At 43.6% G+C, this 26,442-nt stretch overlaps 1 protein-coding gene across 7 annotated transcripts in view; it reads right to left on the reverse strand.

The window, feature by feature from the left end:
- Window positions 1-12,469: 12,469 nt before the first annotated feature.
- dysf (dysferlin, limb girdle muscular dystrophy 2B (autosomal recessive)) overlaps window positions 12,470-26,442 on the reverse strand; it is a 115,887-nt gene continuing 101,914 nt past the window's right edge. For all 7 annotated transcript variants that reach the window (XM_061710600.1, XM_061710596.1, XM_061710597.1 and 4 more), the window contains 5 exons: window positions 25,038-25,137; window positions 18,052-18,224; window positions 16,872-16,981; window positions 16,641-16,788; window positions 12,470-14,107 (listed from right to left, as the gene is read on the reverse strand). In XM_061710600.1, the coding sequence (XP_061566584.1) occupies window positions 14,051-14,107; window positions 16,641-16,788; window positions 16,872-16,981; window positions 18,052-18,224; window positions 25,038-25,137 (588 nt within the window). In that variant the 3' untranslated portion in view covers window positions 12,470-14,050. The remainder of the gene's footprint in view (window positions 14,108-16,640; window positions 16,789-16,871; window positions 16,982-18,051; window positions 18,225-25,037; window positions 25,138-26,442) is intronic.

The following is a 26,442-nucleotide window of genomic DNA, read 5'->3' on the forward strand; positions in this document are numbered from 1 at the left end:
TGATTCATGGTTTTGTCATTGTTGAGCAAACTATAGTTATATCAGACATAATAAAAGAGAAACACATGTAAGACCTAAGTGGGTGGGTGGAGGATGTGTTTTCATAGTGAAGAATACCGTCTGGAGGGAAATATGGTTTAATAACTTTATTTGAAGGGTTTGAATGAATGTAGAAGTTGGTGTTGGCCTTGGATCCACCGTCCTTGGACCCGGTTTTTGACCAAAATTTGACATGAAATTAGAACTCAAATTTGACAAAACAAATGAGAAGGGCTGCCAACACAAATGCTACGGCCGCAAATGGTTCCACGAGTGGGTTTGATAATCGTTTTAAAAGCTACGATGAGGACGTATCGGCGATGAAGAGTCGTGTGACGGAGCAGCACATTTCTCCGAGACAATGAACAATGAGCTGTACCAAAAAATGCACTGCACACACTTGGATTTATAGAGCAATCAACACAGTACGAAACAAACTTTACTATCTATTGTTGCTTGCAAACACACAGAGGGATATTGTTTAATTGTGACCGCGAGAAAGTGCAGCAATCCCACACAAACCAAGGGCAGAAAGACACAAATCAAATGCAAACACTCACATAAATGTAGTCCTTCAAGGAAATTAAAATAAAAACAAGGAGGGCATTAACAAGTGGAAGTCAGCACATAAACGCTTACATGCTTGCTTATGAACCCATAAACAAAATGTCAGCTGTTTTGTAGAGTTACATTATTGTTGACATAAACAGAAGACGGCAAAGTTATCGCATCTCCGACATCCAACATCTAATTGTCCCGGCCGTTTAAGCGAAAACACACTTCATTTCACTTCGTCACAGTTTTTAACATCAGCCTCAGGGGTCGTTACGTGCTGCTTTTCACGAGCTACAAAATAAAACCTGCTACTTTTAACAGCCTGAAGTCTTATTAATGCTGATGTTAATTTGTAACCACCACGTCCCACTGCTTTGGTAAAATCTCACCCCAAGCGAGAGAGAGTTTAAGAGTGATAAAGGCCACACGCACAACCAGCAAAACACAACAACAGCAGAGCAGACCCCGGCCGAACAAAGACGGGTATTGTTTTATTAGAGAAGTGGGGGGGTTGGGGTCTTTGAGACAGGACAAAGTTACAGCTCCCACACTGCACCAGACACTGACAGTAAAGGTGAGGCCCAGCTCTGAAATGTCCAGGACATCATGACTAAACGGGCCATTTCTGGCTGCGTCTGTGACCCGGCCAGCGTCCTGTGCACCTCAGGAAACGTACGTTTGTTCGATGTCACCAGCCTCTCCCCGACACAGGGGTCACCGCGAGTGTGTGAGTGACAGCCTTCAAAGGCAGCCTTGAACAATCACCAGGGTGACCTCCCTTCAAAGCGTTTGTCACAATGTCGAAGCCATTTCCTTTAAAAGTCCCGTTAGAGTAAGTCTGGACGTCCGCCCTCCGACTCTCACGCTTCTCTTCCTCATCCACCTCAGGCTCCGCTCACTTGTCACTTTAGGCCGGGTGTTTGAAGATTTCAGACATCTTAGGCACCGAGGTTGAGAAAAATAAGATAAATAGGTGTCTTGGGAGACGACGGGAAAACTCAGCTGCCATTTCCAGCCCTGAAGGTCAGCCACTGTTCAGCACCAACTTCGTCTCTCAACACCTTACGCACACCATTTCATTTCAGATGCATTTATTTTTTTAGAAAAGATACGCACCCTTGACTTTCAATCGAAAGAGAGCTGGGACCAGATCCAGCAGATACCGTGACCCGGATTGGGTAGGGCAGGTATAGATAATGGAAGGATGGATGGATTTGCATACAAATTTCCTCCAAAAAGACTAATCATAATCATACATCCATCAGATTCTCCTCAAACAGGGCAAAGCTGGAAGCTGGTAGTTCTGCTATTCTCCCTTTAACCCTTTCTGACCTACCATAGAACAAGTCCATCTAAGCATATTTTTACACGTTTGCATGCTATACTGCCATTTTATGGGAGTATTTTTATTTGCTTTGCATCAAAAACAACCCATATAAGCCAATCTTTAATAATCTGGATGTTACAAGTACATACTAACTAAATAAATTGATAAAAAGTGCAAATAACTACCAAAAAAATGTAAATCGTTTTTTAATTTTACATATATTTTTCTAAATACAGAAATCCCACAGCTAGATCCCTCAAAACTGTCAATGGAAAAAAGTAACACAGAAGCCTTTCAGACCACAGGAAGTTTATTAGGAATTAATTAATACTTTTGGGATTTATCATTTTATACATTGCGTTTACATATTGCGCCTTCATCCGGGGCTGAAATCAACTCCAAAACTTCCCTCGCGGTAAACCGTTTATACCGTTTCACACACACGGACTTTGGTGGATCCATAATATGTGTGTGTGGGCTTGTATAGTGTGTGTGTAGTGCGTGTGAGTTGTCGCTGTGTAATCTTTCGTGAAAATCTGATAAAAAGCACGACAAGAGTGCAAATTCAAACCGACCTCAGGTCCCCCCACTACGCAGTGGAGCTTATATCGCCTTCTTTGGTCACTCATTTTCTCTCTCGCCATCACTGTCTCAGTTCCCTCTGCTGTGAAGCGTTCTGCAGCTCCATGAGCTTGTTTTATCATGGATGTAAGCATTAGTCGGCTGTGTGCCCTGCACAGGAGCAGGAACATACTTCAGATGGTTTTGCAGATAGCAGATATGAATAATCGCTGAATCTAGACAACGCTTCGTAAAGGCAAGCAAATATTTCTTCAAATGAAATTGAAACTGACTTCCATCCCTACTTATACATAAATGTCAGAAGATACATCAACAACAACCATTGGGCCAATGATAACTGTGGGCCTGGTTCAGGGGCCTGGTTCAGCTTATCGGGCACACCTGTGCCCAATCAATCTCTCCACCCTGCCCGGCTATTTAAACAGCGGCTGCTCAGAGGATCGAGGGAGAGCTGCCGAAGGTGCTGGTTCACGTCTGTGTCTGGGTGATTCAAAATAAAACATTTCCTCCTCGAAACCCCGTATCCTCTGTCCTGTCAGTCGACCCCAAGGAGCACGTGCTTGCTACAGTGGCGCCTAACATGGGGACCGACAGAATGACGGAGGAACGGACCCTGTAGACGCTGGCGCAGGTGCTGACGGACGATTGTTGATGGTATTATAATTAGTAGTAGTACTACAACAGTGCCAAGGGTAGTTATCACCACCAGGGGAAGAAAAGGAGGAGGAACAGGGGCAACACAACCGACACACAAGGCCAAGACGCCCACCACCTGCACCCAACACAGAGAGGTGGCGTGCAGGGTGGAAGGTCCCAGCATCCCCAGCTTTCCCCGTAGCTGAAATGTTTGATTTCAGTCAGGTCAGGGAGTCAGGTCTGGCATTTTGACCAAAATATGCCACAAATATTTAATTGAGACAGGAAATTGTTAGCTTAGAACAATTTTTTTTTTAAACTAACACTTCCATCTGAGTTGAAATTATTTAACTGACCTCCTGATCAGTGTTTTAACAATAAAGTATGTATATCCCTTTTTTTTTTAAACCATCATTTTGAGTATAACAATTCATCTCCTTGCTTTTATTTAGTATTTTCAAAAGGGTTTCTATCAAAACTATTTACATAGAACAACAGATGGAGGCTTGAAGAAGAATAAAGTTATTTTTGCAAACATTCAGAGCCATCCATCTCCAGCTTGAAGACCACTGCTCAACCTGAACGCAACAAATCCATTGTGTGCGAATCTTTTACCAGATTTAGTCACCGCCATTGCAACCAAAACCACAAAATGAAAACAAAGTTCAAAAAAGGAACTCAAAAATCTGAATACTTGCTGACTCACACAGATTTTCATCAAGTGAGCTCAAGGGAGGAGAACAATTTCCTGGTTTGATGAAATGATCTCACGACAAAGAATGGATCGGGATCCAACAATAAAGGTTACAATTACAAAAAAAACAAAAACTTTGTGCTAGGTCTGAAACAATCCCCAACCACAATGACTTCTTCCAAGCACTTAATAAAGACCGAGGTTTCCAGCAACATTTATTACTCAACTTGGTTGAAGAGTCAGATGTGCAACAGCAGCTCTACCATTTTATACAATCACTGATTCCAGGAAGCTGTTGAGAAGAAAGGACGAGGTTCTTCATGCACTTGTTGGCAGCACGGCCAGAAGAGGTGCATTTAAGGCCTTTATTAGTTAGGTTATTAGTTAAAATGCTGACTGCCTCAAACCACCGGAGCCAGAAAGGAGAAGCAGATCTGGTATTCCTGATCAACAATACACTCAACTGAACTAACCAGTAATGAAACTGCATTTATCCAAACTTTTAATATCATAAAAAGGTTTTTTGTTTGCAGGATATTTACTAACCTGTAGCTGCTTAGATCAGGGGAGGCCCAGACGGAGCGAAGGTGAGCCCAAGAGTAGACCATCTTTACTTACCTGAGGTCTGGAAGACGTCACAGTCCAGAGCCACGCAGTGACGAAACCCCCCAACAATTTAGTGATTAGCGTCTTGTTAAATTATACAGCTTTTTCCACTGAGCTGTTCAACTGCATTCCTCGCTGCTAGTTAACACAGGGACTAATGAGAGGTGCATGGTGTGTAAAATGAGTTTACAACCACAGACGACAGAAAAAAACTAACAGCAAAGGTACACCAAGGCCGACACACAAACACACACATCGAGTCTGAAAAACATGCAAGTAGGCGAAGACGGGACGAGTCAAACACGCGTGAAGACGATGCTCGATGCGACGGCTCCCCAAATTTTTCGTTTTTTTTCGTTTACATTTTTGGGAATTTCTTACCCTTTACTCTTATTTTGCCAGCAAATATGTTTTTAATGTTAATGAATTAAAATAGACTACTTCAATGGAAATTAAACATAATTACTGAGGCAACATAATATTGCACACTTTCCCTCAATAGTTGGAACTGGAAAGCTTATGAGCATTTTCAGTAAAAACAAATAACATTACATACAAAAAAAATAAAGTGAACTCAATTAGTTTTTTCTTCAAGTAAAAAATAAACAACTTTAAACAAAACACTCAATTTCAGAGTTACTGTATATATTGTTACAAAGTCTATGGACATGTTGCGAATTAGCACTTGTGCTAAAATACTTAAACAATGCATATGGTTTGTCCAATGTAATTGCTATGTACATATCAAATAAACATAAATAAATAAAAAGTGCATATTAATACAATCTTTTCCATAAAACAGTGCTTTAAAGTGCATCAAAAACAAGATAAAATGCAGCAAACTTAAGTTGCCTTTACAAAATAAAAGCGACTTAATACTTTTAGGAAAAGTTTCCCACCTAGTAGAGACATCACCATTAAAGTACATGGCGGCGTCAGCGTCGTGTTCCTTAATTTTTTCGCCAACGAAGGTTGATTATTTTGAAGTCAAAGCTGTGTTACGCAGATTAGCGTCCCTCCAGTAAAATCCCCCTTTGGGTTCCCCATGATAACAGCATTTCAGTCAAATTAAGTAATATTCCGCGATATTACCTGTTAAAAGTAGATTCCGTTTTTATTCCTCAATTCCGTGATCACAGAAACCGTAGGGCCCGAGGAGCCCTGCGGGTCCTTGTTTTAGCTACGGCAGCTGTAACTCCCCAACCCACATCAGCCAGCATTACAAGTTGGCGTAAGCCACGCCAGCCAAGTGAAAATGGTTAACCGTGATTGACATTACTACCAAGCCGACCCCAGGACCCAAAGTAGGATTGATAAGTTCACTCCCAGGCCTGTTAGTTCCTCCCATTTACAACATAGCGTCATGCACGGCGCTCATGAGCAAAAAGAGGCAACAATAGCATGTCATCGTCACTGGCAGTTCTAGGATTTTTCTGAAGCAGGGGCCATTATGGGGCCAAATGTAACCTTCAGGGGCCAACAGTATTAAGCCCCTTTCACATAGAGGGCGCAAAGCGGCGACCGCCGCCGGCTTTCCCATTCATTGTAGCAGCACGCTCTGCCGTGGCGTTTGCACCGCACCTGCATACGCCTGAATTAAACATTTTTTTATTTCACCGTGCCGCACTGTGACAACATCTCGGCGCGTCCAATAGGAGAGAAGGTTGTGGAGTCGTCCTGCTGAGGCTCCAACTCTCCCCAACAGGCTGTCAAACTGCTCCCTGTTCAGCCTGAAGTAGACCTGGTCATCATGGAGCTGTAGCTCCTGAACAAGCCTGTATTCCCCCAAATCCTGTCTTCTCATGAGGATTTCATGGACCCAGACTGTCCTTGCTGCTGCTGCTCGTCTCCTCCTCAGAAGAAGAAGAACTAAAGCCAGGACTTTTCTTTGAAGCAGGGACAGATACATTTTTCAAACCGAGCTGTAGCTACTACTACACAATGAATGGGTCTGCGCTTTGCACCCTCCCCCCATACATAAGACAAATAGACTCCATCACCACATTCAAAACACAACTCAAGACTCACCTGTTTAAACTTGCCCATTCACTTTGACCGGTCACCACACACTACCTCCCACCATACTGTTCTGTTATCTGTACTGTTGCTCCTTGATTGTATGTATTGTGTATGTGTGTATGTATTATAATTTCTACTTTATTATTATTGTATTTCCTTTATTGTATTGTTTTGTTTTTATTCTGTAAGGTGACCTTGGGTGACATGAAAGGCGCCGTTAAATAAAATGAATTATTAATTATTATTATTATGTGAAAGGGGCTCCTTTTAATTTAACATTATCCTCTTTCTTTGGAAGCAGAATGAAAACGCAATCCTTACGTTACGTTCAGCCCGCCACTAATATTTTAAAAGGAAGTGAATCCTCCCTCCAAATCAAACTGTCCAATAACGTCTACCATAATCTGTTTGTCCCACCTAGAGTGCACCGAGCTGTTTCTTCTTCTATTCAGTTGTATTGATGCAACAGGCGCCACCGACAGTTTGGGGGTGGAACTGCAGCAGTGATTACAGGCGGGGCCTCGGCCCCCATGACCACAGACCCCCCCCAGATCCGCCCCTGGTCATCGTCGAGGTTTGAGCACTTTTCAGGATGAAAATGTCTTCAACACCCTTTGTAATGTCAGGATGCAGGAAAATGTCCTACACAAGCTTCAGCCCAAAGTCCTTAAATGCAATTTACAATTTCTACTAGTCTTAACTCCCTTCTGAGCCACAACTTTAACTTTTATTTGTTAATTGTAGTGTTCCTTTTTGCATACCAACAAAAAAAGTCACCACCGGTTGCCTGTTGCCGGTTACATCCCAGCAGAAGAAAAAAAACAGCTGGTTATCTACCCCGGCCGATGAAAGTCAGTGTTTCTGATTAAGTATCCATGCTGAAGCTGACAGTGTATTACATCTTACTTCTCATTTTTGAGCTTTATTGACAACATCTTTCTCTATACGTCAATTATATCAAAGATGAGGTAAACCTCTAAAATCCCTCTTTGGTCTTTTTATACGATCCAACATTAAATGTTTTGCAACTGGATATAAAAACAGGAGGGAAACATCTGTTTACCTACATGTCATCCAGAAATAACGCTCGCTCCAGTTCGAGGCCAAGCGCTGAACCGAGGCCGGGCCCCGAATCCTGGACGGCGTCAGACGTGCCGGCGTGAGCCGTTAACGCACATCTGCACACATGCAAGTGTTTGGAAGCTGATATCATGTGTCTGCACGTGTGAGAGAGAGAGTTTGTAAGATGATATCATTGGTTTGAACTTTGGCAGTGCGAAGGATAGACTCGTGGGTACGGATGGGGCTACTACGCTTTTACAAGCTCCGAGTGTTTGATGTTCTGAGCCTTTATGTGTGTGTGTGTCTCTCAGGTGATAATGAAACAACTGCTATCCTGTATGCGAGCCAGCTTCCTCCTTTAGTCATTTTCCATCATGTCTGCTGACTGAGGTGGTCGTCATTGACCCCAGCACGATCAAAGCAACCCTAAATATACTCACACGCCTGGAAATACACTTGAGATGGCAGTAAACTATTGAAATATGAAGCTTATTTTGTATTAAAAACATGACATTTCAAACTCGTCTCAAACATGGAGAACCCTTGGATTTTTCAAGAGGCCCGACATGTGCTCCTTGGGGTGCACCACTGTCGTGGACGGAGACGTCACCGCCATGTGGCACAGACGGGTCGCCACTTTCACGGTCACAAGATCAACAATCATCATCCTCACGTCTCCTTCAGAATAAAAGTCCCGACAAAGTGCTTATTCAACACCGAAATTTCAAATTCCATTGTTGTGCTGATGGAAAGACTGAATCAACACATGTCCGCCATCTAGTGGTGGAAAGTGATAACAAGATGTGGCTCTGACTGGCGCTGTGGTCCGTTTCTTTCAGGTTTTGTTGCTTAGTCGCAACTTTGGCACTTCAAGGGTTTAACGAAGCCTCGAGGCAAAGAATTTGCTTGGAGATTTATTTATTTTTGGTTTCTTTCTCACAGTTTTTCCATTTTCTGGAAGTGGGGTAGTACAACCAGCAGCTATGAAGATGGGAGTACAGACCAAAGTTGTTTTGGATCTTATTTGTGGGATGACGTGCGAGAACCGTTTCAGCTTTCTTCTAAGACGGGGAAGCAAATGTCTCCTTTAACTATGATGGCGGTTTTCTTCTTTGATCAGCTGACTTTTCAAATGACAAACTGGCCACACGTGAAAGAAATCCTTGCATCATTACAGAGTCAACACAGAGTTGATTGACAGAGGACATTAAGAAAGAGTTGAGGTACTCGAGGGGTTGAAGTGATGGGAAGAGGATAAAGAGGCTGGTCAGGAAAGGGTGGGGAGAGGGAGAAGGAAGACCGTGAAGGTCAAGGAAAACGGCGAGGAGATGGAGGACCGCCTACGGCCCACCCACGCTGCCAGTGCGGTCAGAGGTTCACCTGCAGTTCAGACTGACCATAACAACGCCCCTGAGAAGCAGAGTAAAGAACACTAGCTGGGCAGCCAGGGGAAAAAAGAGAGAGCGCTTACGGGATGAGGAGCGATGGAGGTGGGAGAGAAACGTAATAATTTAGGCTTGTGGGAGCTCAGGAGAGGAATCGGTCAAAAAAGCGACTTGTGCCGACACTGCAGGTTCGTACGGAGGTCAGCGACTGAAACACTCAGCGTACGCACTAATCAGGCCTGCCCTTCAGCCACACACCAGGAAAACGCTCCACTTGGCAGAAAACACTTAAGCATACGCCGCTGTGGTAAAGGTGGGCTTCTACGAGGCCTTTTACATCTTGAAATGCAGTTTAATGGAAGTTTGACCCTAATTACTCATTCCAGCGCCAAGTAAGGCGATCCAGTTTAACCTTGAAGAAATTAACCCACCTCTAAATAATAATCACGCAGCTCGGCCGCATGCAGGAGGTGTGGGATTAAAGTCAGATGCCACATTTGAAAGTCGCTGTTATTTTCACCTTACAACACTTAAGGTTAGTTAAGTGCTTGTTCTTGAAAATAAATAAAAGTTGTTTGGCTTTTTTGTAAGCGAAGCCATAAGTCTCCTACTGTCCATACGGGCTTAAAAAAGACCGCAAAAAGACCAAAAGTTTGGACACACCTTCTCATTCATGGGGAAGTGTGTCCAAACTTTTGGTCTGCGCACACACACACACGCACACACGCACACACGCACACTAGTGTCTTTGTAGCGACTTTGTTCCCACAACATAGTATTGTGTTTCGAATGTATGACAAGTGACTACAACCACTACGGCTGATGTATGTATTTAAGAATGACTATGATCAGGGGGAAAAAAAAAGAAGACGGTCAACAGAAAAACCCCCTCAGCCCCAGATGATACCTGATGGGCACCCCCATATCCATTGAATAGCATCTGACCACACCCCTAAACTATCACCTGAGGTGTAGGGAAATCCGAGCACCTGTGCAACCATAGCAACCAAACTAAGTACAAAACATTCATTTTGGCTCTTAAAGTCTTGATTAAATTATATCCTCCTGATCAGGATAAAAGCTATGAGATGAAAACTGAAAATAAAGGCAAAGTAAAATAAATTAAAAAAGAGAAGAGTAGGCCTATTAACAAAGGGGAAGAGAGAGAGAGATCTTCAAAGAAGTTTGGCTTCAAATGTTCCATCTTACATACTGTAGTAAAAGGCAAAGCTGACCCTTGGAAACGTGACCATCTTCTGGGTTGCCAGGGTAACAGATGCAGCTGACCGCGGTGACAGGGACACCTGTGGTGTTTGCACCTTCAGCTAACCGCACCACATTTACCTAGATACACCCTTAAAAGTAGAGTTTAGCCGCATGCCTTTAATCCTGATGCTGGTTTTAGTTTTTAAATCAGGACAGCAAACTTTAACCTTTATGAACTGTCTGAATAAAGCAAACGAGGGGACGCATCACATCTTCAGCAGCTCTTGGAGGTATCTGGTTGATAACCAGCTACAGGTTCTCAGGTGTGGGTTGTTAAGAAGATGATCAGCAGGAATCAGCCAGATCAATTCACCAACTGATCAATCACTCTGACTTCAGAACACAAACAGCTTTATTCGGCAGTTTGTACGTCATCGTGTCAAACGCAGCATAACACAAGTTTGTCTTTTGAAAACGGAAATTTATGTAACAAACTGCAGCAGCATGAATGTGAAAGTGGTCTTTTTCCACACAGAAGGGTAGATGGGTAGTTCTCGGTTACCATCCGATACATACACCCTCTTAAACCAAACATCAATTTATGACAATAAAACCTTTAAATGGTTATACACCCTCACAGTCACAACCCGTGGTGCTCATTTTCTCCACATAAACAACAATAAACAGCTTCAGTGGATTCATGCTGCTTCATCAAAGCGCGCAGGCGCAGTAAGGACAGTAGACCGACAACGAGAATCCTGTTTTTAACCTACATGTGCCCGTGTTTTTAAATTATTACTGAAGTTGTTGTTTTTTCCTACATGTTACTGAAGTCACCACTACTGCACTTTATTTGCTAAAACAGTTTTCGACAGAGCCACAACTGTAAACTGTTAAAATAAGTGTTTTTTTTAATTAAATGACGGATATATTCTGGGAAAATGAGGAAGCCTGGGATCCCTTGACTTCAAGAAAACGCTGCTGGTTATTAGGGAATTAAATAGCTCCTCTTTGTATTTCGAGATAGTGAGCCAAAAAATTGATTCATACATTTGATTGGTGTGCTGGTTTGATTTGATTCAAAATGAAAGAGTTGTCATTTTTGACTGACCCCTCGCCCCCCCACGTTGTTACAGATCAGGGCCGGGAACCCTGGTCCTTGAGTAGTGATGTGGGGATCAATACTGAAATATCAATACTTCCGATACCAGATCTATACGCTCTAAAATCAATTCTCAAATGAAAATATCGATACTTCAGTCATCTGTGGTAATGTACATCGTTAACAGGAATACAGTGGAAAGTAACTAAACTATTCAGATGTAGTCTGAATGACACGCTGCTCATTTTCATTTTTATAGTAGTTCTTATTTTTGTTCATTATTCTCTTATTTTAATGGTTTTATTATTTTACTTACAATTTACAATTTTTTTATGATGGAAACACCTTTTTCAAACATTGGTTTTTCTGTTGTAATAGCTCGGCCGCTACCTCAGTATACTTCTGACTTTAAAATAAATAGCTAAATAAGTGACTGATATCTTGTATTCTTAAGCTATCTAAAATACACCATTTCTTTTAGATTAACCGGGCACATTAGGTGTATTTGGACAAGGATATCGCCAATACCAGCCTGAATTTTACTCAATATCAGATCGGAAAAGAAATCGGTGGTATTGAACATCACTATCCTCGAGGTCCAGTGTCCGACAGGTTTTAGATGTTTCCTGCTCCGGTCCACCGTGAGACAAGCAGACTGGAACTGAAAAGCTCCTCTTTCATCGTCCCTTCCCTCAGTTATTACATTTTTTTTCACAAACAGGCCTAGTTTGAACAAAGGAAAAGTACGAGTCAATAATTTAATGGTTGGACGGTCCAGTTCAAATAAACTAGTGAAGCATTTGAGCTGCAGCTGCAGCTTCTGCTCTCCATCCGATTATACAGGATATGATAACCTCGTCCACCACCATGTAGACATTTTTGGTGTTTGTTTTTAACAGCATCCATGTTTATTTTCATATCTTTTTTATTAACTATCTTTAATAAAAAGAACATGTTATAAGAACGCTGTGGGTCTACGGGACCTGAGGTTTGTGAGCGGTGCAGCGTTGATGGAGGGGTCGGTCTGCTCAGCTGAAACTGAGATGACGAGATGGAGTCGCCATGACGATAGGGGTTGCATCCATTGCAAATATTGAGATTTAGCTCAAAGTCAATGTGAATTTACAAAAATAACCAACGGTTTCCTTAAAGGACTTGTGGCTGCGCTCGTTTCTTCATCTAATTACCCTTTCCTCTGCCTGGTTGTTGGATGGTTGGGTTTTTTTTTTAAATACACCACACACACACACTGATCTGAATGCAGTTTTATTGATAATACTGATGAAGTCCAGTGCATACACTAATATGTGCTGGATGTTAATCCAGCACACGTTTACAACACATTCCCACAAAATCAGAAACAATAACAGAAAATACTCGGTGTTGCTCATGCAAAAACACATCCTCCCCCAGAGAGAGTCCCCACCAGCTACCGCTTCCTGCACTTTAACGGCATCAGGACTTTATTAGTCAACGGCAGAGGCGTTCTCGCGTTTCATGAGCGCGTTCCGTTTCCAGCTGAAACATCCAAAATGACACTGACTGAAACCTTTTAAACGTAATTGGATCCGTGTTTTCACGTGGAGGCTGCTGCTGCTCCACAGCTGAGGGCTGAAGGCACGCTGCGTTCGCTGACGGGAACAGAGCTGGAGCGGCGGAGTTGTCTGACTCCAGCTCGTCGCCATCGGCAGGCTGTTTAAGGCTGGTTCACATTTATGACGCAGTTCAAGAATCAAAAAGCTCTGAAAGTCCTAATTCCCGCAACACATAAATAAATCTCCCTCTAAACATCTGGTGTAACTTTGGTGTTAAATTATTGTCCCTTGAAGGCAACGTCTCATCTTCACGGTTGGATTCCAACGTGAGATATTACTTCATTAATCCATATCTGTGTTTTCAGATAAAACTCACCTGCTTGAAACATAAGAACAGAGATGTACGTTAAAAAACAAAAACAGTCTATATGATGAGGGGCAGTCCTGAGGACACGGTGGGACAAAAACATGCATGTAGGTTTTGGTTTATTTATTTATTCTAACATAATGTGTCGTGTCTCAAAACAGGTTAAAAAGCTGTTTTAGATGTTCGAGATAAAAACTCTCAAAGAAAATTTTAAAAATGGTTTGATTTGAAGATTTAACTCAATTATGTTGTTATCCTTCCATGTTTCCATTTAACCGTGAAGATCACACACACACACACACACACACACACACACACACACACACACACACACACACACAGCTCCGAGATCAGCGACAGCAAATCCCCGACTTGACCCCCTGACCCCTGCGAGACGAGGAAGAGGAGGATGATGAGAAATCCCACCACACCTGAAGGCATCAAGTGTGAACGCACATACGGCGGTCGCTAGGATACAAGTTTTTACACCAATACGATATCATACACGTCACAGAGAAGGACTACAATCCTGTTTCAAGCTCAGAATAAACTGTTGGGGTGATGAAGTTTGACATTTGACGTCTGTCCGGCGTTTATGCCTCCTGCTGGGAAACCGTCGGCGGCACAAACATCAAGCAGCACCTCCATCTTTGAATCGGCCTCAGCGGTGAGTTTTGACTGTCCTTCATCTCGGCAGGAGCGCAGGCGGCATGAAAGAGGTGGCGGGGGGGCGGACGGCGCCTGCTGAGCTCTGGTAATACGGCGGCGGCCGGGTGAAAACATGGCAAAGGCACAAATGGACACAAACACACACGGCTGCCGCTGAGCTCGTCCGTCTGTACAGAAATCCCAGAATGCTCTAGTTCGTCTCAGCCTCGCCTCCGGAGGAGAGGAGTCCTGAAGCTCCGTCCCAAACTTCCGTCCTGACGGCGCCATCACTCGGCCGTCTTGGCCGGCCCAAAGGGCCCGACCATCTTCATGGCAGCGTAGTTCTGTTCAATGGCAAACAAAACGATGCGTGAGGTTAACGTTCCTGACCTTTATTGGACGTAGACGAAGACAGAAACAGCTCTGGGGAACCGCTGCAGCGTTTCCATCAGACCGAGGTCCAACTGAACCTGCTGCAACACCTGGACTCTTCTGCTGGAGAGTCCAGGGGTTGCAGATCACCGTCATGGAGTTCCCTTTTCCCAGCTGACTTTGAAGGTGCCGGATACTGATCCCTTTCACCTGGACCCTACTTAAGCAGCAGTCCATCCATCCATCCATCCATCCATCCATCCATCCATCCATCCATCCATCCATCCATCCATCCCTTCAATCCATCATCCATCCATCCATCAATCCATCCATCCATCCATCCATCAATCCATCCATCCCTTCAATCCATCATCCATCCATCCATCCATCCATCCATCCATCCATCCATCCATCCATCCATCCATCCATCCATCCATCCATCCATCCATCCATCCATCCATCCATCCCTTCAATCCATCATCCATCCATCCATCAATCCATCCATCCATCCATCCATCCATCCATCCATCCATCCATCCATCCATCCCTTCAATCCATCATCCATCCATCCATCCATCCATCCATCATCAATCCATCCATCATCCATCCATCCATCCCTTCAATCCATCATCCATCCATCCATCCATCCATCCATCCATCATCAATCCATCCATCATCCATCCATCCATCCCTTCAATCCATCATCCATCCATCCATCCATCATCAATCCATCCATCCATCCTCCATCCATCCATTCATCCATCCATCCATCCTCAATCCATCCATCCATCCATCCATCCTCAATCCATCCATCCATCCATCCATCCATCCATCCATCTGTCCATCATCAATCCATCCATCCATCATCAATCCATCCATCCATCCATCCATCCCTCCATCCATCCATCCATCCCTCCATCCATCCATCCATCCATCCATCCATCATCCATCCATCCATCCATCCATCCATCCATCCATCCATCCATCCATCCATCCATCCATCCGTCCATCATCAATGCATCCATCCATCATCAATCCATCCATCCATCCTCAATCCATCCATCCATCCATCCATCCATCTGTCCATCATCAATCCATCCATCCATTCATCAATCCATCCATCCATCCATGCATCCATCCATCATCAATCCATCCATCCATCATCAATCCATCCATCCATCATCAATCCATCCATCCATCATCAATCCATCCATCCATCATCAATCCATCCATCCATCCATGCATCCATCCATCATCAATCCATCCATCCATCATCAATCCATCCATCCATCATCAATCCATCCATCCATCCATGCATCCATCCATCATCAATCCATCCATCCATCATCAATCCATCCATCCATCATCAATCCATCCATCCATCCATCATCAATCCATCCATCCATCATCAATCCATCCATCCATCATCAATCCATCCATCCATCCATCCATGCATCCATCTGTCCATCATCAATCCATCCATCCCTTCAATCCATCCATCCATCCATGCATCCATCCATCATCAATCCATCCATCCATCCATCCATCCATCTGTCCATCATCAATCCATCCATCCATCCATGCATCCATCCATCATCAATCCATCCATCCATCCATCCATCCATCCATGCATCCATCTGTCCATCATCAATCCATCCATCCCTCCAATCCATCCATCCATCCATCCATCATCAATCCATCCATCCCTCCAATCCATCCATCCATCCATCCATCCATCCATCCATCTGTCCATCATCCATCCATCCATCCATTCATCAATTCATCAATCCATCCATCCATCCATGCATCCATCCATCATCCATCATCAATCCATCCATCCATCCATGCATCCATCCATCATCAATCCATCCATCCATCCATCCATCCATCCATCCATCCATCTGTCCATCATCAATCCATCCATCCCTCCAATCCATCCGTCCATCCATCCATCATCAATCCATCCATCCATCCATCAATCCATCGTAATTAAACTGATGGTTCTGGTAGGATCCCTCCGTCCACAGTTGGAACATAACCAGACCTTGAGGACAGCTTACACACCCTTCACATTTTCTAATATTACTTTTATAAACATTTAATATGCTAAATGAATCTTTCAGACCATGAGATGTAGTTCTTTAAAGTCCTCCATGGCTTGGACGTTCACGCCTGGATTGAAAACCATCTTGGAAATTATCTTTTGTACTTAATAATTATGATATAACTCCTCATAGACATCGGAAAGCCTTTGCTGATGTCCTTTCTCTTTGGCATTGTGTTTACACTTGAATGCTCCAGAAAAGCACATTTCTGCTTTTATGAAGGTGCTCGTAGACTGTGACGATCGAATGCGTTTGGCACCTGGCAGCTACTTACGCTCTTAACTTGCTAATGAAGCAACAAGGGTGCACATGCACTGACTTATTCACACATAAATACAGAGATGGTTGGTCTCCTTTGGACTCCACCCACAACCAGTTTCCCTGTGGCACTCCAACTCACCGGGAAGGAGTAGAGGAAGACACCCAGGAACAGGAAGATGAGGAAAAGGATGATGAAGAGGATGATAACCCATTTGAATCGTCTCCAGAGGATGAACTTGAGCGTCTTGTACGGGGAGGAGAACCACAGGAAGGACGTCTCTGGACGGCTGGTGGACGGGACAGGAAAAGGGGGATGAGGATGAGGAGAGAAGATCGTCACGGTGACGTCTACCTGTGGACTGTGACTCACTGAGGCTCCTCCAGGTGAGGGTTCATGTTGGGCTCGTCCCTGCCGAGGCCGGCCGGCCGCTCCTCCTGCTCCTGCTCCGACACGATCTCCAGAGACATCTCCACCTTCCCCTGAAGGCACCATGACAACAATACAGAGGACTGTTGTTGTTTATACATCATGTCATCATATTCAGGTGTCTGGCGTCTCACTGGGGGACCGGTACTCGGCGATGAATCCTGGACTGAGTTTTACTCGTTCGCAAAGTTTCAGAAGGGGCTTTTGTGCACTTCACTTGTGAACAAACTAAGCTTTAGGAGCAAGTTCACATATACCGTATTTTCTGCACTTAAAGTCCTTAAATTTTCTCAAAAACTGGCAGTGCTCCCTCCCTGATAATCCGGGCGTATTATGTGTGAATTTTGTTGTGCCTACTGACCTCACACCAGTTTTATGTGATACACTCCGCTCAGAAATCTCTCAAAATGTTGTAGTAGCTTGATTGATGGTCGGACCGTTCAGACACAATAAAGTGGGTCCTTGGTTGGATACGGGTTGCAGCTTCAGACAACGTTAGATAACTAATTATGTAGCGCTGCAAGCAACCATCATCCAACATCTAGTCATCGTTACCTTACTGTAATTAGACGTCAACGTTAGGTTTTTAGATTAAACCCAGTTTTCAAATCTGCATCATAATCAAATGCTGGAATACAACGTTGTTCCAACCTCACACTAACTTCAGGTGTCCGCTATTGCTGGCAACGAACAACCAATCAGAGAAAAGGACGTAGTACGACGCTTACCTCCTCTTTTTATTGGTGGATTTGTGGAAGACGAATGATTTAAAATGTGAGTATTTTTCTGTTTTAGGTACAACTGAACGATATTCTGAATAAAGTTCAACTTACCAGACCGTTTTGTTTCGCTTTATATATGTTTTATCATGCGCCTTATGTATGAAGATAGAGCCGTTCATTGATACTGCGCCTTATGGTCCGCAAACACGGTACTGATTTAACACAGAGGGTTCATCACAGCTAACTATGTTGCCGTACTGAAACCTGGGACGTCCCTTCGCTCTGCTGCTGTTTGCCCCTCTGCTGCCGGCTTCAACGTGATCTGGTATCTCTGTGTGTGTGTGTGTGTGTGTGTGTGTGTGTGTGTGTGTGTGTGTGTGTGTGTGTGTGTGTGTCCTCACGGCGATGATCTTCTCTCCGTTCTGGCTGCAGGCGCACGGCCACCATCCTTTGACGGTTTTCTGTTCGAACAGAGACACCAGCTTGTCCACCGGCTGGTTCAACATCTGCAGGTTACATTTTTCTGGAGACTTGGCGGGACGCAGCATGTGGTTCAGGTCCAAGACCAGGTGACCTGGAGACACATTTATGTCAAGAATCGTGACATTTCCTGCAATAATTGGATGAATCTGTCTTAGTAGATAAAACTCGTACGAGTTAGCCCAGAAAAGAAAGAAGCGGACAAGCATGAGGTCTAAAACAATACTGGGGTCAATTAAGTCATTCACAACGTCCATCCTCCTGCAGGTCGTGGGTTCTCTGGAGTAGTCGGGGTTTAAATCCAGATATATTGTCATTTTGTAAGCAATTTGTAAAATGTTAAAGGGGACTTATTATGAAAAACATGTTTTTTCTTGCTTTAACATATATAAAGTGGTCTCCCCTCAGCCTGCCAACTCAGAGAAGAAGGAAAGCAACCAAATTCTGCAGTGTCTGTACAGCCACCCGGATGATCCATCCAGTGTGATGTGGCTTCTACGAGCCGTTCAGATTCTGCTCCCTTTCGTTACGTAATGAAAATGCAAACCACGGCCACAACTATAAAACCGTGTAACTGCATGAGCGTCCGACTATCGCATCGCACTGCGTGACATCAGACGCTCTCTGTCCATCTCCCTCCAGCCAGCTGCCACTTTATTGAGGTTTTTGTAGTGAAATGAGGAGGAATCATAGAGATAACTTCTCATTTCAACTAACTGGATCAGCCGTTCCCCATCCGTGACTGTTTCCTACAGCGCTTTCAACCGGCTTTCAACGCGAGCGGCAGGAAGAAAATGGAAGCAGGGCATCCGACAAATGTTCAGCTTAAAACGGCGTGCCGCGTCGCACAGCGCTGCGCGGCCAGTTAGGACAGTCCAATAGAAAATAATGGAATGGATTTTGTCGCTGACGCTCGCTCGCATCCAGTTATGACACACGGGGGAACTCCGCCAGCCGGAGCTTCAGTCATTTTTTCGTAGCGGTGTATCACGTCATTCAGGCAGCCAATCAGCACAGAGCCTCATTATCATAGCCCCGCCCACTCACAATCCCTCATAGATAATGAGGTTAGAGAATGAGATGATAAAGACATGGTTTAGAGGCTGAATTTCTAATTTATTTAGCAAAAACAATCAAAATCTTGTTTTTAAGACATTCAAGGCCTGTTTAAAATAGGGATTAGATGCCATAATAGGGCCCCTTTAAGTTTATGTGCATTTCCATCCCCATGAATTGAACAGTTAAGCGTCGGTTCAATGAGATAAGTATCTGCAACCGGTCCTTCATCTGAAGACAACTGGGACGGATCCAACAGAGGATGAAACAGGTGCAGATGGTGGATGGATGGATGGATGGATGGACGGACGGACGGACGCATACATGGATGGATGGATGATTCATATAAGCAGTAGGTGTCACCATTCTGCCAACAGGAACCTGTGTTATTACAATAACAACCTCCCAGCTGTAGTTGTCCCTGGGTCTTTACCAGTATGTCTATACGTTGTCCCTCACTCCTCCCCTGCTAGTCCATTGTCATTCAGCCCATTAATTTTGTTGTTCCTTAGATGCCCTCCGTTTAATATTACATTTTTTTGGTTTCAGTTATCTTGTCGTAGCAGTGCCTTTGCTGAAAAAAAAGAAAAAAAAAGAAAAAAAATTTTGTGTGTCCTCCCTCCAGTCTGTTGTATCTGGGATCTAACCCCTGCAGGCGTAGCAGGGACATTTTAGAGTTGGTGGATAAATTGTGATTCTATAAGGAAATAACATTTTATTTATATTTATTCAGCTTATAATAATGTGACCTTCACTGTCCACCAAACTGTGTGTTAATTAAATCTAATAGAAGTTTACTACTATTTGGTAATCTTCAATGTCTGTATAGGGTTGTTTTTTTCCTTTTGTTGAAAAGAGTTGCACTTTAAAAAAGGTCAAAGGTTAATTGATTTCCACCCAAATGTCAAGCAAAGTCAAAGCAAACTTTGTAAATGTTGCTTCTTAGAATATGTGCGTCATGTAAATGTCATTGAGACGCATCTGAAGAGATCAGGTGGCAGCATCACATGGACACATTTCTCATGAAACACATCTGAACTTTTCCATTAGGGCAGAAACTGAATCAACTGAATGTAAATATCACATTTTTCTGTTTCAGTTCATCTTTTTTTTCTCATGTCCAACTTCAAAATGTGCATTAAAAACATGATTGAAACATTAGAAATTAAACAAATTCTCTGTGATTTTATTATAGCTGCTCAGAATGAAGTGTTGGAACTGATGCTACTCATGACTGGGTCCTTTCACTCAAGCCAAAGATACTAATACAAATAATAGCTGACCACTTTCTGGCTGTGAAAACATCTGATGAAAAGGTCAATATTTGCATATGAGGGAAAAACTTAATTTTGGAGCTGATTGGGAGCCTTTTTCCGACGGCATGAAGGAGGCTGTGAAACACAGGACAGCTGAAGTCAAGAAGAGGAGACGCCACGGTGAGCTGGTGGATGTGAACCCCCGGCTCAGGAGTCAGATGTGATCCTGGTGCAGCCACAGCAGCCTCAGATAGGTGGCCAGGAGCCACATCACGCGGCTCCAGGCCGGGTTGGAGGGGCGGCTGGGTCCGGAGGGCAGAACCGCCTCAAGCCTGGCTCCTGCTAAAGCCCCAGATTACACTGGGACTGGAGCCAGCGGGGCTCCAGATCACAGCTCCACAGCAGCCCTGAGATCCAGCGCCGTCCCGTCTTCCTGACAACCCACAGACGGTGGAGACGCTACAACGGCCAGACCGAGCTTCTGCGACTGGTGCGGTTTGTTTCATTTGGTGTGAACATAATCACAGTTGGGGGTGGAGCAAGACGATCGGACCGAGAAAAGGAGGAGGCCTCAATCTGAAATTTAAATGGCGACCTTTGGTGTGGATCTGGCGGTGAAAGAAAACACCGAATCGTTCACAAACTTAAGTGATTTGGACCAGAAAACAGCCTAAGAGCTGGAATACACCGGCGGCCTCAGTTTAGACAACACAACCGTAAAGGACACAGTATGAGCTCAAATATTAACTAAAAAGCTACCACTGGATCCCAAACTTTTCCTTCTGGCCATATATCCAACTACCCCACATTTACAAAAGAATCTAGATTAGTATAAATGTGTATATTACAACCTAAACGTATAATTTCTCTTAATTGGAAAAATGTCGATGCTCCAAGAATTGGAAGATGGATGAAAGAGATGGCATCAAACGTGACATTGGAAAAGATAACGTACATTATTAAACGGAAACGTCATGTTTTTGATGACATCTGGAGACCTTTTATAAGGTTTTTGAGACATGATGTTAATGTTGGTAATTTGCTTCAGCAGTAGGAGGCTCTGAGGGAGTAGGATGTGTTAAATAATGATATAATGTAAATAACTGAGAAACGCCCTTGGGAAACTCTTCATATAACTGTTAGCAATATCTGTCTACTCTTATTTATGTAATTCATGTATTTATTTATTTAATTTATTATTATTTTTTCTGCATTTTTTGCTTTATTTGAGGGGAAAGGGGGAAGGGAGGGGGAATAAGGAGATTGCTCTTAAGGAGTTTGCTCTGTTGTCTTGCCTGTAAGAATGTCCTGTTTGATTTGCTGTAAATTGCAAACAAAAGACTAATAAACACATGTTTAAAAAAAAAAAAAATGATATGTGCTCCTTTTCTTAGATCTTTATTGAGTTTATTGTGTAAGTTTCTACTTTTCTCTGCAAAAATGGCAACGTTTTTGTTAATAATTTCTCAAATATTTAGTTAGAACCAGGAAAAGGAGCTGAAATTTGTTGTCTTGCCCAACCTGTCAATACAGATTTAGAACCTCTGCAGGAGATTCTCCTCAAAACTATGAAATAAACTTTTTAAATCATGACTGGATACATTCCCTCTAAAATTAAGACATTGAAAGGCCTTATTTTAGCAAAAATTGAATTTAAGACTTTTTAAGGAGCCGCGGCCTCCCTGTCAAAACAAGGCTGTGTTGTTAAACCTGAAAAATGTTTTTTCTGAGCCAAAACATCACAGTTGTGCCATCCTCCAACGCTCCAAAGAGACGGGTCCAACTCGTAGTCTCTCATGTGTCTCGGCGAACCTACTGTATGGTAAAAGTTTATGACTATATAATTGTCCAGAAGGAGGGGAAAAAAAAAAGCTCCCGTGTCGTCTGAATCAGACTTGAGAGAGTCTTAAATTACCCGGCTTTCCAAAGTTGGATATTCTGAGAAGCGGCGCTGTAAAACCCAACAGAATCAGCTGCTCGTTTAATCAGTTTATCTGTCTATGGAGATTGATTACCGAGTGTGTCTTGAGTGAATTATAGAGGATCATGCGGTCGAGTTTAGTTAGTACAGTTCTGATCTTTGTTGACGTTAAGTAGGTAAGGCTGAAGAAAGATTAGACATCCGCTGGAAGTGTTTTTCCAGAGTTAACTGTAGCCTGACAGTGCGACGGTAGGAAAATGGCTCGTGTCTGACCCTCACGCCGTGCAGCAAGATTAACAGTCAGCGGTCCGAGTCGACGAGCTGAAGACAGGCAGGCGCGGAAAAAATGCTTTGAGGCGGCCACACACCCGCAGCCGTACGAGGCGGGCGAACCCACGCGAGGGAAAGCTCCGAGACGGTGACAGAAGGGGAGCAGGTCCGGATCTGGATTCCTCATCTTCCTCCTCATTTCCCACCGCAGAGGGACGTCGAGTCTACGGAGCGTCATCCTCCCGCCGGCGGGCCGAGAAGGAACACCATCCGAGACGGGGGGGGGGGAGATAAGAGGCGCGCGGCACTGAGTTATTGTAAGGGACGGGGTTGAGGCAGAGTCAGGGGTGAAGGAGAGGCGAGATTTGGACAGCTTGAGTTTCGGGGAAAAGGGAGAAAAAAAAATAGCATTGGCCCTTCCTCGGTGTGAAATGTGCCGACGCCGCGGAAACTGAAGAGCGTTAATTCTAAAGATAAATGTTATCACAGTAGTTGTCCATACATCGCACATATGGTCCCTGGGACAGATTTACCTCCTGTACCGGGCCAGGAGGACAGGGGGGGGTCTGCCTTACCCTAGAATGACAGAAAGCCGTGTTAAAGTTATTTGTTTAGCAGTAACTAAACCAAAACTGCGGAGGCAGTGAGTTAGAACCTGGTCTGGGGGGTCTGGAGGGTCTCTTACCCCCCCAGACTGTTGGGGAGCAATAATCAGCTGTATGCAGCTGTGTTGGGTTGATAACAGAGCCCCGACCTGAAGGGGCTACGGCTGACGTCAACAACAAACTAATGGAACTGCTTTACACGCTGCAACGACGACGCATCAGAAACCCCCCTCACGGGGCCGTTTCCAGGTTGTCACTGGCTAGTTCAGGGGTCGGCAACCCAAAATGTTGAAAGAGCCATATTGGACCAAAAACACAAAAAACAAATATGTCTGGAGCCGCAAAAAATGATAAGTCTTGTATAACGTGTATCTATATTTGTTAAAACTGGGGGAAGATTTTTTTTTTCATTATGCATTTCGAGAAAAAGTCGAAATGTCGAGAAAAAAGTTGAAATGTTGATAAAAAAGTCGAAATGTTGAGAAAAAAGTCAAAATTTTGTGAATAAAGTTGAAATGTTGATAAAAAAGTCGAAATGTTGAGAAATAAGTCGAAATGTCGAGAAAAAAGTCGAAATGTGGAGATTAATGTTGAAGTACAATGTCAAGAAAAAAGTCGAAATGTCGAGAAAAAAGTTGAAATGTCGAGATTAAAAAGGAAAGGAAAAGGGAAGAAAAAAAGAGAAAAAAAGGAAAAAAAGAAAAAAGAAGAAAAAAAGATAAAAGGGGGAAAAAGAAATAAAGGAAAAAAAGAGGAAAAAAAGAGGAAAAAAAGAAGAAAAAAAAGGTCAAACATTTTTGAAAAAGCTCCAGGAGCCACTAGGGCGGCGCTAAAGAGCTGCATGCGGCTCTGGAGCCGCGGGTTGCCGACCCCTGGGCTAGTTGATAGTAGGGGGGGCCCCGACAGACGACTGATATCGCTCCATATCAGCGACACAACTTGAAACCCCCGTAGACGCTGCAATGACAGTCAGGAATACCCCTAATGGGGCCCCATTACTAGTTAGCATCCACATGCGGCAATAGTGATTCACAATTGGAAAAAATGAAGCAAACGTGTCCCTCTGGGCACACGAAAAGAAAGAAAACAAGAAGAGGATGAAAAGAAAGAAGGTCAGTGGTAAGAATGTGTAAGTTGTGTGCTATATTATAAAAAAAGCAGCTGCCACTTTATCCCAAACTCCCTTCATCAACCAAGTTTACTGCACTTAAGTCGTGTAAAGTGAATTCAGCCATTTTCTTCTAAACACATTCATACCCACATAATAAGTTAGTGGCTACGTAAAGTTTGCATTAAGATAGTTATGTTATTTATTATATATGTTAATTGTTTACTAAAATATGTTGTTACTATCTTTGGTCCTGGACCTCATTCATCATGATTCTGGGGGACCCCATGGTCTCTCCTGCCCAGGGCCCCCAGGGGGTCTAGAAACACCCCTGGCAGTGGCAACCGCTTCATTGATCAAGATAAAAGAAGATTCTGTGTTGCTGGGTTTGTTGTTAATGTCAGGTGTTTGTTTAGGTGCAGGATGTTTCTAATGCCCTGATACCTGCCAGGTGACTCTAAAGTATCAGTTATCACCCCAATTACAGGCCTCTCATCTTTTTAAGTGGGAGAACTTGCACAACTGGTGTCTGACTAAATACCGTATGCCTACTTAAAGGGGCAGAAACATGTATTTACATGTGTTGGAGTAAATCTGACTCAAAGAAGAGGAGTTAAGACATAAAAACTGCACATAATGATCCCTCGATCTCCCTGGATCTGGCGAGGGGGAATTCCACCGCCAAGCTCACCGAGATAGTCGTCGAAGGAGAACTTGTCGTTGTCCCAGATCTGGACGGTCAGCTTGGGCACCAGTTTGGTCTCAGACTTGTCCAGGCTCCAGAAGTGTTCCTGCGGACAAACACAGACCAGCAGAGCTGTGATTTTCACCTCTCAGACATGTTCTGTGTTCATGGACGCGATGGAGTGCCGGCCCAAGGCATAAGCGAACTAAGCGGCTGCTTGGGGCCCCGTGAGCACTAGGGGGCCCCAAGAGTTAAAAAAAATAAAATAACAAATATTTTTTTATGTGCGAGTGATGATTCATACGTTATCAAAGGTATGTTATTGTACAAAAACTGTAACAAAAGTATTTGTTTGATTTTATTTGTTTATTCTATTTAATAAGGTCTGTTTTTGTACATTTGAATTTATTGGAGAAATATTGACGAGGTACTGTTTATCTAAGTTGAGTGATTTTAATTATAGTTCTAGTTTTTGTAGTACTTTGTTGTTGCACTTAATTGTTGTTGTTCCACTTCAAATTGTTGTTGCACATTGTTGTTGCAGTTTATTTAAAACCAAAAATAAAGTAGATAACATGTTTACAGTAAATGGTTTATAAATCTATTTGATTATTTTGTTTCTTTTAGTAGGCCTACACTGTAGATGACACTCAGTATCACACTTAGTACTATATCACTTTAAATATTAAGTGTAAATCAACCCCAGGCCGCTCTTGTAGCTGAATTTGCTCCCATTTCAGATTAAAAACCATAGATGGGTAAAAACATGCCAGGCTGACAATAGGATGATGGAAACAACAATGCAGCAACTGTGCAGCTCTCTGACCTTTTATCTATTGCTTCTCTGTGTGGCCAGTAGTTGCTGACTTTGCAAAATATTAATTGAAAGATTTTTTCTGCATTTTTTCTGCACAATCACTGTGGATTACAATCTAAATACAACATTAAGTTCTTACATCTAGTTTTACAAGTGTATTTGTAATGACAGGGAAGAACATGAAGTTCATAGTGGGTGTGTGAATGATCAATAATCAGTATTATTGGCAGTAGTAGAGGGCCCCATGGAGGCTCGGGCCCTGAGTGTAAGGAGGAAGCTCTCCTCGGGGTCGGAGCAGCGCCGCATCGCCACATCTCTCACGGCGTCGCCACTTCCACGCGCCGACACGTATCAGCAGCTATTATCACCTGGGCTGCAGTCGCGCTAAACTGCCAGACAGATCTGATCCCGTCTCACCTCCGTGTTAACGGCCTGCTCGCTCGCCCCCTCCCTCCCTCTCTTTCCATTCCCTCAGCCGCTCTTTTCTATCCGTCCGAAGCTCCCCGGCCGTCGTGGGGTCGGCAGAAAATATGGCTTTTTTCACACACGATTTTAAATAGGACTCAGGACATCACTGCTCATAAATAACACCCG

Source organism: Cololabis saira, chromosome 20, assembly GCF_033807715.1.
Source record: "Cololabis saira isolate AMF1-May2022 chromosome 20, fColSai1.1, whole genome shotgun sequence".
Classification (NCBI taxonomy): Eukaryota; Metazoa; Chordata; class Actinopteri; order Beloniformes; family Belonidae; genus Cololabis; species Cololabis saira.